General features: G+C 33.2%; 2 protein-coding genes across 4 annotated transcripts in view; one reads left to right on the top strand and one right to left on the bottom strand.

Moving 5' to 3' along the window:
• The window catches only part of LOC148618495 (serine/threonine-protein kinase SMG1-like), a 110,034-nt gene extending 105,575 nt beyond the window's left edge, over nucleotides 1–4,459 (top strand). The window contains exons 72-75 of the mRNA XM_088577510.1: nucleotides 163–279; nucleotides 946–999; nucleotides 2,075–2,181; nucleotides 2,438–4,459. Of these exons, the coding sequence (XP_088433636.1) occupies nucleotides 163–279; nucleotides 946–999; nucleotides 2,075–2,181; nucleotides 2,438–2,515 (356 nt within the window). The 3' untranslated portion in view covers nucleotides 2,516–4,459. The remainder of the gene's footprint in view (nucleotides 1–162; nucleotides 280–945; nucleotides 1,000–2,074; nucleotides 2,182–2,437) is intronic.
• Nucleotides 4,460–9,123: 4,664 nt separating this feature from the next.
• Nucleotides 9,124–15,928, bottom strand: LOC148618494 (uncharacterized). 3 transcript variants are annotated; one of them, XM_088577507.1, is made up of 5 exons: nucleotides 15,425–15,928; nucleotides 11,822–11,977; nucleotides 11,411–11,425; nucleotides 10,467–10,668; nucleotides 9,124–9,591 (listed from the first exon to the last, which is right to left on the bottom strand). In XM_088577507.1, the coding sequence occupies exons 1-5, from the start codon at nucleotides 15,662–15,664 to the stop codon at nucleotides 9,485–9,487; spliced, it is 720 nt and encodes a 239-aa protein (XP_088433633.1). In that variant the 5' UTR covers nucleotides 15,665–15,928; the 3' UTR covers nucleotides 9,124–9,484. The 3 variants fall into 3 exon arrangements, with proteins under 3 accessions (XP_088433633.1, XP_088433635.1, XP_088433634.1); XM_088577509.1 differs by lacking the exon at nucleotides 15,425–15,928 and adding an exon at nucleotides 12,462–12,670; XM_088577508.1 differs by lacking the exon at nucleotides 11,411–11,425 and having other exon boundaries at nucleotides 15,425–15,918.
• Between the last annotated feature and the right edge of the window lie 1,181 nt (nucleotides 15,929–17,109).

Below are 17,109 nucleotides of genomic sequence, written 5' to 3'. Positions count from 1 at the left end.
TTATTTTACATGCATTGCTTTTTCAAGATATCTTTCCAATTTATATTATTAAAAACTTCTTAAGTTATTTGGTTTCTGAAATGATGAAGCCAGAATGTTCAAATTATTTATTGTTAGCATCATATGAATGGAACCTGTTAGATGTTACGTATAATTTTTCAGCTCTGAAGAAGTCATCACTTAACAAAGATATTCTCAGTCCAGTGAAAAAATCCAGTATACCCAGAGAATCTACTCCACCTGGGAGTCCACATCCTGCTTTACTTGCTAAAATTTCTGGTAAGTAGAAGCAAGTTGACTATAGAGTTTTAAGAATTTATTGAATGATTTCAGACAACCTACTAATGTTCTATGCAATGTATTGTAAAAACCTTATAGTGCATCAAAGAGATGGTTTAGATAATTTCATTGGTGTTGGAGTAGCTAGTTCAGGTTTAAATATTACTCCCCAAGTCTGTAGCGGTGATATACTATTCACCTAACAAACATTTGATGAAATAATAGTGTTGAGGCAGTACTGATGGATATAAAGTTATAACTCCAATCTAATTAACATTTGCCTTTTTTGTGCATTTTAATTGGTTGGTCACCTTTTCTGACATCAGCGATGACTGTTTTTTACAACAGTGTTAATTCCATGTGCAAATCGTAAACAATATGGCTACCATCACTTTAACTAAAGATAAAGCTGTTCAAAAGCCCAAAATGGTATTATCTGCTTTATTCTATTTATTTTTCAGCATTGTATATTCAAAACAATAATTTTGGGTAGTCCAAACCACGAAATTTGGTTTCCAACAAAAAGGAGATTTCCATTGATGTGTATACTGAAAACCTCAAAACCACAAATTCTAGAATCCATGAACTTGTGTTTCTTTCCTAATCTGAGGAAGTTGGTATCCACAAATTAAAGTACTTTCACAGTAATTTACATGTATATTACAGGATCCAGTACAAAGAAAGCAGAAAAAGTAACTAGAGACCCAAGGACAGGAAAAGGTAAGAGATGTTTTACTGAGACAGTGCTTGGCAAGGAGAGGGAAAGGTAAGAGATGTTATACTGAGACTAGTGGACGAGGGCAGGGAAAATTAAGAGATGTTTTACTGCAACAGCGGTGGACAAGGAGAGGGAAAGGTAAGAAATGTAACACTGAGACTGTGATGGACAAGGAGAGTGAAAGCTAAGAGATGTTATATTGAGACAGTGTTGGACAAGGAGAGGGAAAGGTAAGAGATGTAACACTGAGACGCATAAAAACAAAATGGTACTGTTATCTTAATCTGTAGACATTTGGTATTTGTATAGTCCTCTATGATATTATATCACAGAAGAAATGCTTTGATTAATTTTGACTCTTACCTTTTTCAATACCAAAAAAGGGTGAAAAACAAACATTTTATGGAACTTTGTATAGATCGCTATGAAATTTCACCATATGATTCCACAACACAAAGGTCAGAATGACATTGATTTTAGGGATGTAACCTTAACTGAGGAGGAATAAGGGGCAAAAAAATGGCCAAAAATAATCAATTGTATGTTTCTTGGCAATTAATCTTCAGGAAAAGTGTATGGATTGCTTTAAACTGTGATGTAAGTTTTTATGTCTTAATGCAAGTTTTAAGTAATTGATCACTATAATTATGCCCATAAACTTATGCTAAACATGTAATCACAATCCAGATTCAGAACTATCAATCTTCAATGATGTGTCCAAAACTTGTCTTAACGATTCAGGGTTTGATAACTGTGGGCCTTTCAAAGCCTTTTTTTTTTTAAGAAATATGTGTAACATTAAACATGGATTTAATGCTCAAGAAATATTTAGTGAATAGTGAGTTTTCATTCCCCTTGATTTATTTATATCCCTCTTTTATGTGTGGACAACAAAACTTTACATCTGACTGTACATTTTTTTCTCAAATAAAACATGGAAGCCTTCAAAGTGATGATGTGTGGTTGTATCAATGTCTGATGAGCAGATTTCTTCTAGTCTTGTTGGTCATTGATTTGTATCACAAATAATACATAAATGTCAACACATCTGACTGTATATTTGTATTTATATTATAGCTATTCAAGAAAGGAATTCTTATGCTGTCAGTGTGTGGAGAAGGGTTAAAATGAAACTGGATGGTCGAGATCCAGACCCAAACAAGCGATTTACTGTCGCTGAACAGGTAAGTATGTAAATTGAAACTGGATTTTTGAGATCAAGAACCATACGAGTAATATGCTGTCTCTTAATACATAAACTTTTAGTATAAAACTGAATGATCAAGATCCAGGCCCAAATAAGTGATGCTTTGCAGAATTTTCATTTAAAATCTTTTACGTTCTAGTGACTTTTTGTATTATTTGACAGTCTTCCCTTTCATATGATGTTTTCTGTGTGATAAAGTGGTTGATGGACACTTATTGACTTCTTACTTTCAGGTGGACTTCATTATAAAAGAGGCCACCAACCTCGACAACTTATCAGTTCTTTATGAAGGTTGGACACCATGGGTATGAATCTGTTACCAAATGTCAACAGGGAATAAGTCCTCGTAAACCTCTCTCGCAGAGAACCAGCGGAAGGTGAAGAGAGAGTCGTCACATAGAAAAGCTGAAATCTCAGGGCCCGGCCGGAGGGTCTATTTAAATGAGAGTTAGTTCATGCTTTTCACAGTGGAACATAAATGGAGAAGATACTTTATATGTGTAATAAAACTGTGAGGAATATTTTAGAAGGATTGTAATAAGCCACATAGATTTCACATTGTAACAACTTTTATCAAAACAATTTTTTTTGCACAAGTAAGGACAAGATTGATTTTTCTAGGTATTACTTCAGTATCTATTGAAAGTTCATGGAGTTAATTATGCCATTGAAGACTATAATAATACATTTTTTGTGCAAAAAAAAATTACTAAACACAATTGTTAAAGTGTCAGAGTTCTACAACTAAATTAAAACATGAATCAGTTTTAAGAACTTTTATACTGTAATATGGAAAGTCAGATTTTAAGACACATTATGTTAAAACTGTCCATCATTGAATTATATTGTGTTAACCTGGAGTTACCATGATTTTACCTCAGTCTAGCAATGTCACCTCCAAACTTGTTCAACTTCTGTTTTGGTTTTTGTTGTTACACCTACTGGAAACTAGATACACAAAGTGTGTATGGCATAAGATCTATTTCTGTCTAGTATGTTGTGCAAACACTAGCAATCGTGTATCACTTGTGTGTAAAATTTCCTCATCTATGAGTAATGCCATCAACAGGTCATGATGACCAGTTAGATATATTTTGTATATTATGTGTACATAAGTTAATGTTTCTGTAATATCCTTCATTTCATCAGTTTTATTTATAGTCTAAGGTGGAAATGTAGGACTTTACAGATAATTTTTTTTCTCTTTATTTTTATTTTATTGATGAACATTTTGTAACCAGCTTTTGTTAAGTGTACCATCACAAACTTCTCTGGTGATAAATCAGAGTTTTTTGGGCATTAATTACTTCTGTAATATTTGTTTTTGTTGTCTTTTTGTGATTGTTTAAATTTTGATATAAATTTATAACCAACTCACCTAAACAAAATCTGATCGCCTATAGACATATATATTAACTCCTACAGACACCAAATATCTTCATCCATTGGTGTCTTTGAAACAAATTTACAATCGTGCATAATATCGGATTTTAATTGTTTATAAGGGATATCCCACTTGTTTCATTGAAAGATCTTTAAATAATTTTTTCTGATTGTTTTGATTTTATAGGAGTTAATTGTGTACATGTAAATGATGACATGTATATTTTCTGATCAGATTTTGTTTGATTTATCCCCCTTTTAAACTGAAAGAAATATTAGCCTATGTTTATAATTCTTACTATTTTAGAGAGTTGGAATTATTCTAGAAATCTTATACAGTGCATTATCAGATATTAAAAGTATTTTATATAGATAGATTTCCACTTGCCACTGTTTAAAAATTTGTAACTACATGTATATTTTTTCTTTATTGTAAAAAACTCCAGTGTAACATTCAAATTATCTGTGTGTGTAATAAGTGATTTATACCATCTTGTACACCACCATTATAAATATATTGAAAATTTTACAGAAACAATTTTATGGCTTGTGAGGGTTTATTTTAATGTTGTGTTTTTTTTTTTTTGTCCATTAAATGAACACTTCAAACCTGTTTTTATTCAAGTTTCATATTCCTTAGATCAATAGTTTGAGCACATATCATAACATTTAATCTCCTGCTAAACTAACATTGTACTTAATTTTATGAGATTATTTATATGCTACTGTTTGGACTAATTTACTGCCTAATTAGTATATAAATGTGCATGTGAAAAAATAATAGAAAAAAATTAAATATGTTCCAAAAAAAAAAAAAATATTGTAGATGAATTCTGCTGTAAATACTGCTTATTAAAGGTGTTGGTTACTTGTTTGTTGTTTACTCATTAATCTTGTACATATTAGTAGGTTAAGCCGTCTTCAATAGACACTGTTCTCTTATGTTTTTATATGAGGCAAAAAAGGGGTCCTACATGTATTGTGTTTTGATGCTGTCTTCATTGTTGTTGTCCTCGTCATTAACTTTTTTGTTTTGCGTGAAATAACTTTTTTTGTTGTTAACCAAATGTCACGAAGTTTTAAAATATTGTGACTTTTAGAGTGTTCATATCACAACTCATACGTAATGCCAGAGCTTGCAAAAAACTATGCAGACTTTTTGTATCATGCTAGAACTCTAACAAATAGGCTTCTGGAACAGGGTTATGTTGCTACAAGATTGAAGTCATCACTACAGAAGTTTTATGGTCGTCATCATGAACTCGTGGATCGTTATGGTGTATCCATCAGCACCATGAAAACTTATTTATTCAACGGGTCATAGTTTTCCTTTCCTCGTTTGTCTACCCCGGACTTGATTTTTTATGAGCAACTCGGCGGGTGTTTCTAGAAAAGCAGAGGACGCTTACCCTACCGGTGCACCTGGTCCTTGCTCCCAGTTTTAGTGGATTACATTCTTTTGATTACCACTACAACCTTGGTTCCCTTGATTACTCTTAGCTAGAGGAAGCTTGCAGTTAAAATGGGGTCACTGGCCCTTACCATTCTGCAATACAAGGAGGTAATAGGTGTTTATTCGATACCTGCATTTTTCAATCAGTATGGGAATATTTTTCACTATGACTTAGTAACAAGGGATCAAAAATATCATTTTTATCAATTGGCATCCATCATCATCGTCCATCGTCATTAACAATTATACAAAACTCTTCTCCTGTGAAACTACTTGACCAATTAGAACCAAACTTGGTATGAATGTTCCTTTGGGTATCCTGCATAGAACTAAGTTGGGGATTTTATGATTAGTCGAAAAACATGGCCGCCATTACTAAAAAGAGAACATAGGAGTCAGACAGTAGTTTTTCACATTTATCTCTTAACTCATTAGGTTTAGCTAAATTCTGACATGAGGTATAAGTGTTCAGAATGTATCTGGTTTTAATTTGTTAAGCCATGTTGGAATTTTTGCCATATTTAATGTCATTTCTTAGAAAAATCTTCTCCTCTGACACTACTGGACCAATTGAAACCAAACTTGGTATGAATATTCCTTGGGGTATCCTGCATAGAACTATGACTAGAAATAGAACATAGGGGTTTGACAGTAGTTTTTTTGCCTATATATATATATATATCTTGAAAACCGTTAGGTTAAGCCAAATTTTATCAATAGTCGAAATGATCCTTTTTATTAGGACTACAAAAGTTTTCATGAATAAAGGTTATTGCCCTTGAAAGGGGAAAAATGATGTTTTTTTATGCCCCCACAACAAACAGTCGGAGAGCATATTAATTTATCCCTGTCTGTCCGTCCATCTGGATTACACGTGATCATGGCATCTTTTCGAACAGTTTTTGAACAACATCAAAAATATTTTACAGGATATTTTTACACATGATGAAGGTGTGCAGGGCCATAGGATTTAGATTTTTGTTAAATATTACGGAAATTGGTGATAGTTAGATTTAGTCATTTTCATCAGAAATAGGGCTATATTGCTTGTCCAGCTATCTCCTCTTGTATATTTTGAATTACATCTGAAATATTTTTGCAGGATGTTTCTACACATAATGATGGTGTGCAAGGTCTTAGGATCATGATTTTCATGAAATATTACAAAACTGGGTGATAGTTGGGCTTTTTTTGTAATTTTTGTCAGAAATATACCCCAAGCAACAAAGTTAGGGATTTGTAATTGGGGGTATTAGCTTTTTTTGTGTCTGTCAGTCCATCCATCAGTCCTCTTTTTCTTATCACAACTAGTCTGACACTGCCAAACAGAATTTCATGACACTATATGGCCAGAAAACAATATGTAGATATGAATATATTTAGGAAATTCTGATCCCCAAAATGATCCCAAAATTTGTTCGAGGTATGGTACTGGTACAGTTTTTCATTGCAGTGCAAGTCATTGGAAGGATTGAGCTGAACCAACAGACCATGAGAAGGATTTCTGATTCTGCAAACCATGTCTTCATACAAAAATAAACATGTTCTTAATTTGGCAAATCAAGCAAGCAGGGGCATCATTAGTGTCTTGCAGACACATTTGATTTACTAAAAAAAAATCACTACTAACAAATAACGCGGGGGCTCCTGTGACAAAGAGAGCTTCTAGTTTTTTTCTACAGTTTTCAGTCAATATCTTGAAAACTTTGATAGATTAAAAGAAATTTTCAGTTGTTGAAATGATTCTAATGATACATTCTAACAAAGACTTCTTGAGCCAGAATTGTTGGACAACTTCTTAAATTTATTGCCTTTAAAAGAAAAAATCAACAAGGTGAGCGATTCGGGCTCCTGGGAGCCTCTTTTTTAGAAGACAGAGTTTATTGTATTTATATCTAATTTCAATTAATTGTTTTTTGTAAATTATTCCTTGTTACAATGGGTTTAGAAGTATGCTTGCAAATTTACTCTTATTAACTATTTTTGATGTAATGGGGTACAAAGTGATCTATGAAAGCACCACGTGAGTAGAAATTTATACTTCATTTGAATTTCAAAATTTTGTGCAATATTTTATTAAAACTAGTTGGTGTGTCAGTAATGAACTAAAATCTTTAATGTGTTAATATGCCTTAGGAGGGGGTTATTGCAATTTTTATTAGAATTGATGGACTAACTAGTGTTGGTGATATCAAACTTGAGGCAGTAGCAAAATATAAAAAAAGACGAGTAGCCAAGTGGGCTTCCTACATCTTCTATTTTGTCTTCCAAATGAGAATGAAACTATACACAAATTCTTTACGTTATTAACATATCACATTTACATGTATACCTGTTCTCGCAGGCTCTCTGTCACCTTTAATGTTTCTTTGATCCATTGGTTGTTCTCATAGGCTCTCTCTCACCCTTAATGTTCCTTTGATCGATTTCGTGTTCTGAAAGGCTCTCTGTCACCTTTAATTCTCCTTTGATCACAGGCTCTCCGTCTCCTACAATGTTTTTGTGATCCTTTGGTTGTTCTCATAGTCTCTGGTGTTCCTTTGATCCATTGGTTGTTCTCGTAGGCTCTCTGTCACCCTTAATGTTCCCTTGATCGATTGGTTATTCTCACAGGCTTGCTTTTACCTTTAATGTTCTTTTGATGCATTGGTTGTTCTCTCAGTTTCTCTGTCACCTTTAATGTTCCTTTGATCGAGAGGTTGTTCTCACAAGCTCTCTGTCACCTTTAATGTTCCTTTGATCGAGAGGTTGTTCTCACAAGCTCTCTGTTACCCTTCATGTTAATTTGATCGATTGGTTGTTCTCACAGGTTCTCTGTCACCTTTGATACTCCTTCGATCCATTGGTTATTCTCACAGACTCTCTTTTATCTTGAATCTTCCTTTGATCCATTGGTTATTCTCACAAGTTCTCTTTTACTATAATAATGTTCCTTGATCTATTGGTTGTTCTCATAGTCTCTCTGATGTTCCTTTGGTCCATTGGTTGTTCCAACAGACTCTCTTTTACCTTGAATGCTCCTTTGATCTATTGGTTATTCTCACAGGTTCTCTGTCACCTTTGATGCCCCTTTGATGCCCCTTTGATCTATTGGTTATTCTCACAGGTTCTCTGTCACCTTTGATGCCCCTTTGATGCCCCTTTGATCGATTGATTGTTCTCACAGGCTCTCTGTCACCTTTAATGTTCCTTTGGTCGATTGTTTGTTCTCATAGTCACTCTGATGTAACTTTGATCCATTGGTTGTTCTCACAGGCTCTCTTTTACCACAGTAATATTCCTTGATCGATTGGTTGTTTTCGCAGGCTTTCTATCACCCTTAATGTTCCTTTGATCCATAGGTTGTTCTCACAGGTTCTGTCACCTTTGATGTTACTTTGTTCGATTGGTTGTTCTCACAGGCTGTCTTTTACCTTAATAATGTTCCTTTGATCCATTGGGTGTTCTTACAGGCTGTCTTTTACCTTAATAATGTTCCTTTGATCCATTGGGTGTTCTTACAGGCTGTCTTTTACCTTAATAATGTTCCTTTGATCCATTGGGTGTTCTTACAGGCTCTCTGTTAACTTTATTTAATGTTTCTTTGATTTATTGATGGATTTGTGTTGTACCCCCTTCCACTTGACCTTTATCTTTAAACTAAGTTAGAATTCTTGTTTTTATTATTCATACCATAATCAGCACATGGGTTTATTACCATGCAAAGTATATTTGTGTAGGAATCATGCTGTCTGTCTGTCTGTATGCAGATTCATGTCTTGGCCATTCCTACTTCATTCTTCAACATAGGCGTACCATATTTGGGATACTTTTTTGACTTGATGTAAACTTTCCATTTTCAGTGTGTGGGTGAATCACCATAAGACAATGTGTTGGTTACACCTTTAAATAATCGTGAATTCAGTTTAAAGTTATTGGATATTTTTTATATATTCACAGCATATATCACCTGCTTCAAGTTTTTTTTAATAATAACATTAAAATGTCAAAGCTTCGGTGATTCAAGTCAGGAAAAAATATGTGGGTGGCATGAGTTTGTGAGTTTTGATAATTGCTAATTAATTTTCTAAGTGAGAAAAAATATCAGGCATTACAATTTATTATATGAAAAAATACATCCTTTATCACAGATCCAATAAAATAAATAATACTTATAAGTAGGTCATTGCACAAAATATCAGCTAGCTTCTTTGAGATGATAATTTCGCTAAATCATTAAGCTCCAATACATAAAATAATTATCATGAAAAATACAGTTTATATTTGTCCTTTTCTGTTCTGTAGGAACTATAATTTCACGGCCGTATCTTAAAATCTTGAGTGTATATGAAGTGTATGGTAAATATTGATGGCAGTATTAATAACAAATGTTCATATTCCAGTTGTCCAATCAGAAACAAAAGAACATGCTTCACAAAACAGTGTTAATATTGAACGTTCAGTGTCAACATAATATAGAGTAGGATGTGTCATCACATCTACTGCCAAACAATACTCTGTTCCCTGATATCCTCTTGTTCTCATCCTTCCATGCTGGTCCAAGGTTTTCTCCTGAAAATTGAAAATTCAATTGTCAATAACATTTTCTTTTATTTTCTGCAATGTTAAAATTTGAAGTTGTGCGCACGTTGTACAGAAAGTTGATATCAGACAGCAACAAACATCACGTACAGCCTATGCTGTATGACTTACATAAATATATAAAGCCACATTCAACCCGTTCATAGGGACCCAGGTTATTGACAGACGGAATGATGGACGATAAAGGTGATTCCAATATATCTTCCACAAGTTGATTTTTTTTGTCCCATTTTCGTGAAAATAATACAAAGTAAAGTCTGTGATGTCAGATAATGACAGATTGTGGATGGAATGGATTTCACTTATGTAGTTATGTATAATTCGTTTCTATTGGAGAAACGTTAGAAAACTCTATAGAAAAGTTCGCCAATCTCATTAGTGATGCCATATTCACTAATTTGCATATCATTAAGTGTCAAATTGGTTGACAAATAAAGAACAGTTTACTAAATAAACAATTGAGTTTCATGATTGGAATTCCAATTTTCAAAACTTGTAACATTGTAATTCTATATCCAATTTTGGTTCCTACCTGTATATACTCATATAATCTGAATACTGAATATTTATCTGAAAACTCCAAAGATTAAAAAAGTTTTATTTGCATTTTTGGGAGCGAAAAGAATTTTTAATTATCTCAAAAAATGAAAAACTTAAGACGATTTAATGTTGATTCCTCATGCTACTCAATGGATTTTTTTGTGAACCAACCAAAACCAAATCACAGGTAAGTAATGACACCACGAAGAACTCTCCTACTGATAAGTAAACATCCTTGTGGATGTTATGTCTAATTCTAATTTCATATTCTATATTGTAATGCGTGGATTTTGTCGGTTACTTACCTGTAAGTATATTGTAGCTTTCTCTGATAGGATATCCTCGTGGAACGCCAGGACCTAACTGATGCCCTAGTTTATTATGAGTTCGTTTATACTGGGTAAAGTATGTCTGAGGAGTACGGTCTGGTTTTACAACTTTTTTCATGTCGCCTCCTTCATTTTGGTCTATCCTGTTCTTCAGAGATACGAGGTGCAGTCGGTTGGCCTGTAGTAGAATTATAATAATCATCACTATTTATATCAAGTTATACTTACCAATCGAGTAAGGTGCATGTAACGGAGTGTAGAAGAATTCTTAGTGCCTTTAAGAACTTAATTTTACTGATACTCTACAGAATATTATAGTGATCTACTTTACCGTTCCTTTCACCTCCGAAAAAATAAATACACAAACAATGCTGGTGGGGTCTCTACACGTACGTGTATAGACAGACACTCAAAATATTAACGCCAGAAAGTTATAAAAATGTCATATTCAGCTCATTTTGATTAATAAAGCACCTTTATTATTCACCATGAGTATACTTTTGAAAGTAGATGCTTGGGAGGTAGTATTTATGAATTTTTAATTATCATGGTTTCGACAAAACAAAAAAGTTAGTTAATATATACAAGATAAAGTCTCGGAAGGCGGGTTTTACAAGAAGTCATGATTAGGAAGCTGGCAATAATTGCATATAAGCTGTAGCACAGAGTAGATACAGACGTATTGACAGTAAGTTGATTCAGAGAGAATGTAAGCGGGGAAATCTATTTAATGTCTATGACGGCAATAAAATAGATATATAATACGAATAATAATAAATTTCACACAGAATCTACACCATCGACCCTCTACATATAAACTAATATGAACATATCCGACACCTACGGACGACCGAAATCTCTTCAAACGACACGTCCCAAACAAAATCTCTACATGTAACATCAAACAACTAAATACTTACTTCTTTTAGCCCATCCTATAGTAAAATCATATTATATTTCACTAATAAATACATTAAAATGGATTTTGAAATATGACTACCAGTTGATTGAATTTATATGCGCTTTTGTGTGCTTACATCAAAGTATTTGTATTGTATTCGGAGACTTCCTTAGTCTGCAGTGGATGCTAGTTTATTTGTAACTGAAATAGACACTTGATTCCTTTTAAGCGAATCGCGGCTCAATGACAGTTAGAGCCTTTTTGTTGGAAAGTTTTTTTTTGTTTTTTTTTTTTTATATATTTATATGAAACCTTTAGGAATTAATCGAGAACTCATCATGTGGGTTAATGATATGCATGCACTGTCATCATTCTGTAACTGAACTTGACATCATCCATTGCTTGATTTATAACTTATATGTATACTCACAGGAATAATATCTTTTTCTCTATAAGTAACAGCGTAGTCTGTGTCCCATCCCTGTTGCTCGTCCAGAGGATGCGACATTTTTATTTGAGATCTGTGCATTGATGGACATAATGGAGGTCGTCTAACAGGGTTCAGTTTCTTACTGCCGGTGAAATACTGAAATTGGATTAAAAAATATGGATTGATGAAAGAGTATTATTTTAAATGGTTTCGTTATATTTTTTGCAGAAACCTGGTTGAAATTTCGAAATACCACGATTTAGATCAGAAAATTAAACCCAATTCCGCGATATCTAGATAACAGACACTATAAGCCGATCTTTCGTTACATAAAAGCCTGAGAAATCTTACCTCTTTCTTCGTATCCATGTTATGTCACTAATAAGATTACAAATTAGAAAATGGCGATTTGCGTTAAGCCTTCTTTTATCCGAACATACTCAGTATGTAGTTGTACATTTAACAAGCGTTGAAAACATATTCAAGTTAAAACCTATTCATACACATGTATATTTGCCATTAATGGTTAAGTAAATGAAGTTATCAAAAGGAAAATAGATTTAACCTCGGTTATTAACAGATTGGCAAAGTATGAATTGAATACGATATATTTTTATCTTCCTTAACTGTTCATTCTTACCGCAAAATGTTGACTAAATGCAAGTAAACAACTAATCGAGTAGACACGGTTACAGACTGTTGAACTGAACGCTGAAAACTCTCCTTGTAAATTTTGATTTAATGAAGTGGTTTTATCTTTATGTGGACGGTAGAAGAACACCCTTGCTTTAATATTCTTTGATTTGTGTTTCATACAACTCTATCATACGTCATGGGGATTCAGTAATTTCCTACCTTGGAGGCCATTTCTCTGTCGTCCATGATGATGTTTATACCATGTGTATTGGAGCATTTCACTGATTGTCAGTTAACGTAAATTAAATATCTCTAAATGTGAAACTGAAAACGGTCGTTTAAAGTAATCGATATGCACAATGTAAAATCATTGTCAAGAAAGGACTGTTTTTGTTACAGTGTGTGCTTATTGATTACTTTTAAAAAGTATGTCCTCTTGACCCTGAGTTTTGTTGAAAGATATTACACGGCTTAATCAAATCACAATAATCCGACATTAACATTTGATACTGAGGTCTGATCAATATATCCTCAGACTATCGGTCTCTATAGAATTCTATTTTATTTCACAAGCTTGTTGATCCATACACTACAAATTATTGAATATATAGTTAACAAACATGTTAGTCCCTTAACTTCCAAAGACTGGATTATACATACATGTATATGTCAACGGCACGTTGGTCCGTACACTTCTAAAAGCTAGGCTATATATCTCAAGAATGTCGGTCTTCGACTACTATAAAACTGGGGTACATATCCCAAAACTACTAACATCTGAGCCATTCATCATCATGTCACTTCCTAGACTCAAGGCCAGCCCATCTCTCACCATCATGTAAGTCCGTAGACTACTAAAGGCTGAGCTATATATTTATTACTATCTTGTAAGTCCAGGAACTAGCATAATGGTGATATTGCCTAAGAGCCTTTATTTATCTAGAGGCTCTGGGGTGTATATCACCATCATGCAAGTCCATAGTCTACTAAAGCCTGGGCTATATATTTATTACCATCTTGTAAATCCTAGTCTACTAAAGGGTGGGCTATATATTTATTACCATATTGTAAGTCTTTAGACCAAAAAGGCTCTGGGGTATATGTCACCATCATGCAAGTTCCCTAGATTACTAAAGGCTGGGCTTCACATTACCACTTTCTTAGGCTTACATATTAAAATGACTAAGAGTTGGGTTAGGTTTTACAAAAACGCTGATGATTGATTAAAGAAACAATGCTATTGACTGAACACTCTATTTCTGAAGTGAGCTATCGTCGTCCAGATAACGGTTTACACAGAAACACAAATATGAAACACAATTTATTATCGTCAAGTAGGTTACTGATTTGTAAATTATTGTTTTAATTTCATCCAGACAATGGAATATTAAAGGATAAATACCGAACACACTAGACATTGAATTTAAAAGATGTTTACAGACTGGTTCTAGAAAACGTCATATTCTGTGGATAATGTCAAACAACTCTGCTCGATTTATTATTCTCTTCGTAGAAAGTTGCATCCATTCTGTACAGATTATAAAATAGAAATATGGTGGTAGTTTATGTCAATATTTGCACGAAGAATTGAAAACCGCGTATTTATTTACTCATGTTAGTAGAAGTAGAGGATTGCAGTACAAATTACTTGTTAATCCCTTCTTCCTATATATCACAAGTATTTAATCAAATTCCTGTGTTGCTTTTTTGAATGAGATTTTTGATTTTCGGTAACAAACTAACAATTATGATCTGAAGAGATCCACTTCAAATTCCGATTTTAAAATGAAGTGTATACTCATTGTACAAAGTATTGACAGGTAAATGTAGTTAGAAATGATAACCTGAGTCTTAAATACAAATGTTAATCATTATTTCTCTAAAACTGTTATTAATATGGAAAAGGGAAAATGTGTAACAGTTATAAATATAGAAAAAGAAAGGAAGTACATATAAGTAAATCAACTGTTCTTAGTTTAACTGACACAGCGAGTGAGTGTTGTTGAGACAAAATGAAAAAAAAACCATACAAGGTAAGAAACAACAAAACAAGCAGATCATCCCGGAGTATAGACACTCTTTCATGGTGTATTTGTTTTTTACTAACACTTCCCCCTTCCAACCTGCAACCGGCCCGCAGAACCCAATGGTTCCTACAAACCTGTTTGGTATCAAACAAATTCAGTTTGTCCTAATTGTCCTTTTATTCGGGTCCAAAATTAAATTCACCGATGCGCGAAATTAAAAAGTAGAATTAGTAGTTTCAATTTCAAGATTCGAGAAAACAATGGCCAGTTGAACTGATTTGATTTGATATAATGCTTTGTTTGTTATACCATAAATTTCATTTTTTTTAAAGATGGAAACTTTTCTTGAAATATGATGAAATAATAGAATGACAATGAAAAGTGATAATGAACAGACTGGAAAGTCACTACCTTCGTCAAATTCAATCAATGTTTAGTACTTTTGTCGGTCATTGTTGATGAAACAAGACTTCGGTGTCATGTAGAAGCAATGGAGACCGCTGAAGAGCATTTCCAAATACGTGATTCACATAAAATATCACGACATCGTATTATAGACATGCGAATATATTATAAAAAGTCAAAATACTTAAAGTTTGACTTAGTAGATATCTGTTGACCGAAGTCATGAGATTAAAGTGTGTAACTGATAGAGTCATCCATTTTGCTACAAATCCAGCTTCATAGCACTATAGAAGTAAATACGCGAGAAATTGATACAACAACTAGAGGCTGGGAGCTTAACCAAAGTGTCATCCATTACACCTAGTGTGAATTCATGAAAACTTGTCTATCATATTTGATGGAAAATCCTTGTTCATTAACAGTCTTGAAGTCAAACAAAAAATCGCATAACCACGCGATTGAGCGTCAACGCACGTGTTTAATATTTTTTCAACAATGAAATAATTAAAATTGAGATACTGTTAAGTAAAGTTACCTGATTACTGGTAGTTTTATAATCCTCGGAACAATCCCATGGAGGTTTACCCAATGTCAATGTACTTTGGTGCATTGGTCGGACACCCCTACCAAACACGTAGGGCGCAGATTTGATCCTGAATCTATCATTGTAACATGTTGAACTCACTATAGGATAGATATAGCCTCCTTCAGTTAGAATGGTAGTAGCACTTTTCCCTTGTCCGTTTCTCAACACAGAACAAGCCTCAGTCTTCATCTTTACATTTAATATCCAGTTTTATACGTTGTGTGTTTAGTTTTGATAAAAACAATTCATTGTAGGATATAACCAACAGACAATAGTTATCAAAACCCTGATCTAACGGTATTTCATTTACAGATCACTAGTCCCGTTATACAGGTGTGTTTACCTGTTCCAAATTAGTTAATACTTAACGACAAAGTAATCCCTAAAATACATATGACGATTTAACTTTTTTATGACCACCTTTAAGTCTGGATACGCTCATAAATAAGTTTGTTGGGTTCTAAAGTTTTTTTTTTGGCATCGATTTTGTCTGGTATTTTGGTTTAGTTTTACCCATTATGCATGTCAAAATGACATCCGCTTTGCATAAAAGGGTTTCTGAATAGATCAAATTATCGATAATTTAATTCGCTCCACTCAATTAAATCTATTGTAGATTTTGTATTCTCTAGGTAGATCACGTGGTAATCAATATCACCTAATTAGACAAACTTTAAATTGAAATATCGATCTATTTATTCGTCAGAAATTGTGATATCTTAAAATTCTAAAGTTTCTCATAATTCTTAATAGAATGGCACTTGTAATTGTAATTGTTGTTATTATAATTATATATTTGTCATATTTTACATGTGGTGAGACTATAATAAAATATTGAATCTAAAAATAAGCCTTGTTAATATAATCGAATACCCCAATTTAGTTCTTCTAATTAGCAAAATTAATGCTAATGATATTAAAAATATCAGTTCGAAAAATCTCTATCAAGAAGTTAAGAAAAGAATAATATTTTGTAAAAAGCGCCTACGGTACACTGTAAGAATGACCTGAATAATCGACCATTTATCTTTTTACTTAAAAGATATCTAAAAGATATTTTTTTGTTTTTGTTTTTGTTTTTTTTTTTTGTTTTGTTTTGTTTTTTTGTTTTTTGTTTTTTGTTAATTTAAACAAATGTACTGTTAATTTCATATGACAAAAACTTCTTGATTAAAAAAAAGCATTTTCATAAGATGCATTTGTGTAAAAAAAAAATGTACCTTTAATTTGATATTATGAAAGAGTAATCAAGGGAACCAAGGTTATAGGCTATAGAGAAACTGTTCTTGAGTAAACAAAATATTTTGATAAGATGCATTTGTAACCAACATTTTTGCTACAAGATTGAAGTCATCACTACAGAAGTTTTATGGTCGCCATTATGAACTCGTGGATCATTATGGTGTATCCATCTGCACCACGAAAACTAATTGTTCATCGTGTTATAGTTTTCCTTTCCTCTTTCGTCTACCCCGGACTTGACTTTTCATGAGCAACTCGGTGGGTGTTCCCTACTGGTGCACCTGATCCATGTTCCCAGTTTTTAGTGGAGTCCGAGTTGCTCATTTACTTTTGTTACTTTGTATGTATTATTTTAGTTACTTAACGTTATTTGTTGTGTATGTCTGTTTTCC

The sequence above is a fragment of the Perna viridis genome, chromosome 4, assembly GCF_037379345.1.
Source record: "Perna viridis isolate PV_CMFRI_1.1 ecotype Kerala chromosome 4, ASM3737934v1, whole genome shotgun sequence".
Lineage (NCBI taxonomy): Eukaryota > Metazoa > Mollusca > Bivalvia > Mytilida > Mytilidae > Perna > Perna viridis.
The sequence above is the reverse complement of the archived record's forward strand: the minus strand, read 5'-3'. Positions and strand labels throughout refer to the sequence as shown.

Coding starts and splice junctions, on each gene's coding strand:
- LOC148618494 (XM_088577507.1), bottom strand. CDS start 15,664: ATGAAGACTGAGGCTTGTTCTGTGTTGAGAAACGGACAAGGGAAAAGT. Junction 11,978..15,424: donor ATAAAACTACCAGTAATCAG/GTAACTTTACTT, acceptor ATCCAATTTCAG/TATTTCACCGGCAGTAAGAA. Junction 9,592..10,466: donor AAGCTACAATATACTTACAG/GTAAGTAACCGA, acceptor TTCAATTTTCAG/GAGAAAACCTTGGACCAGCA.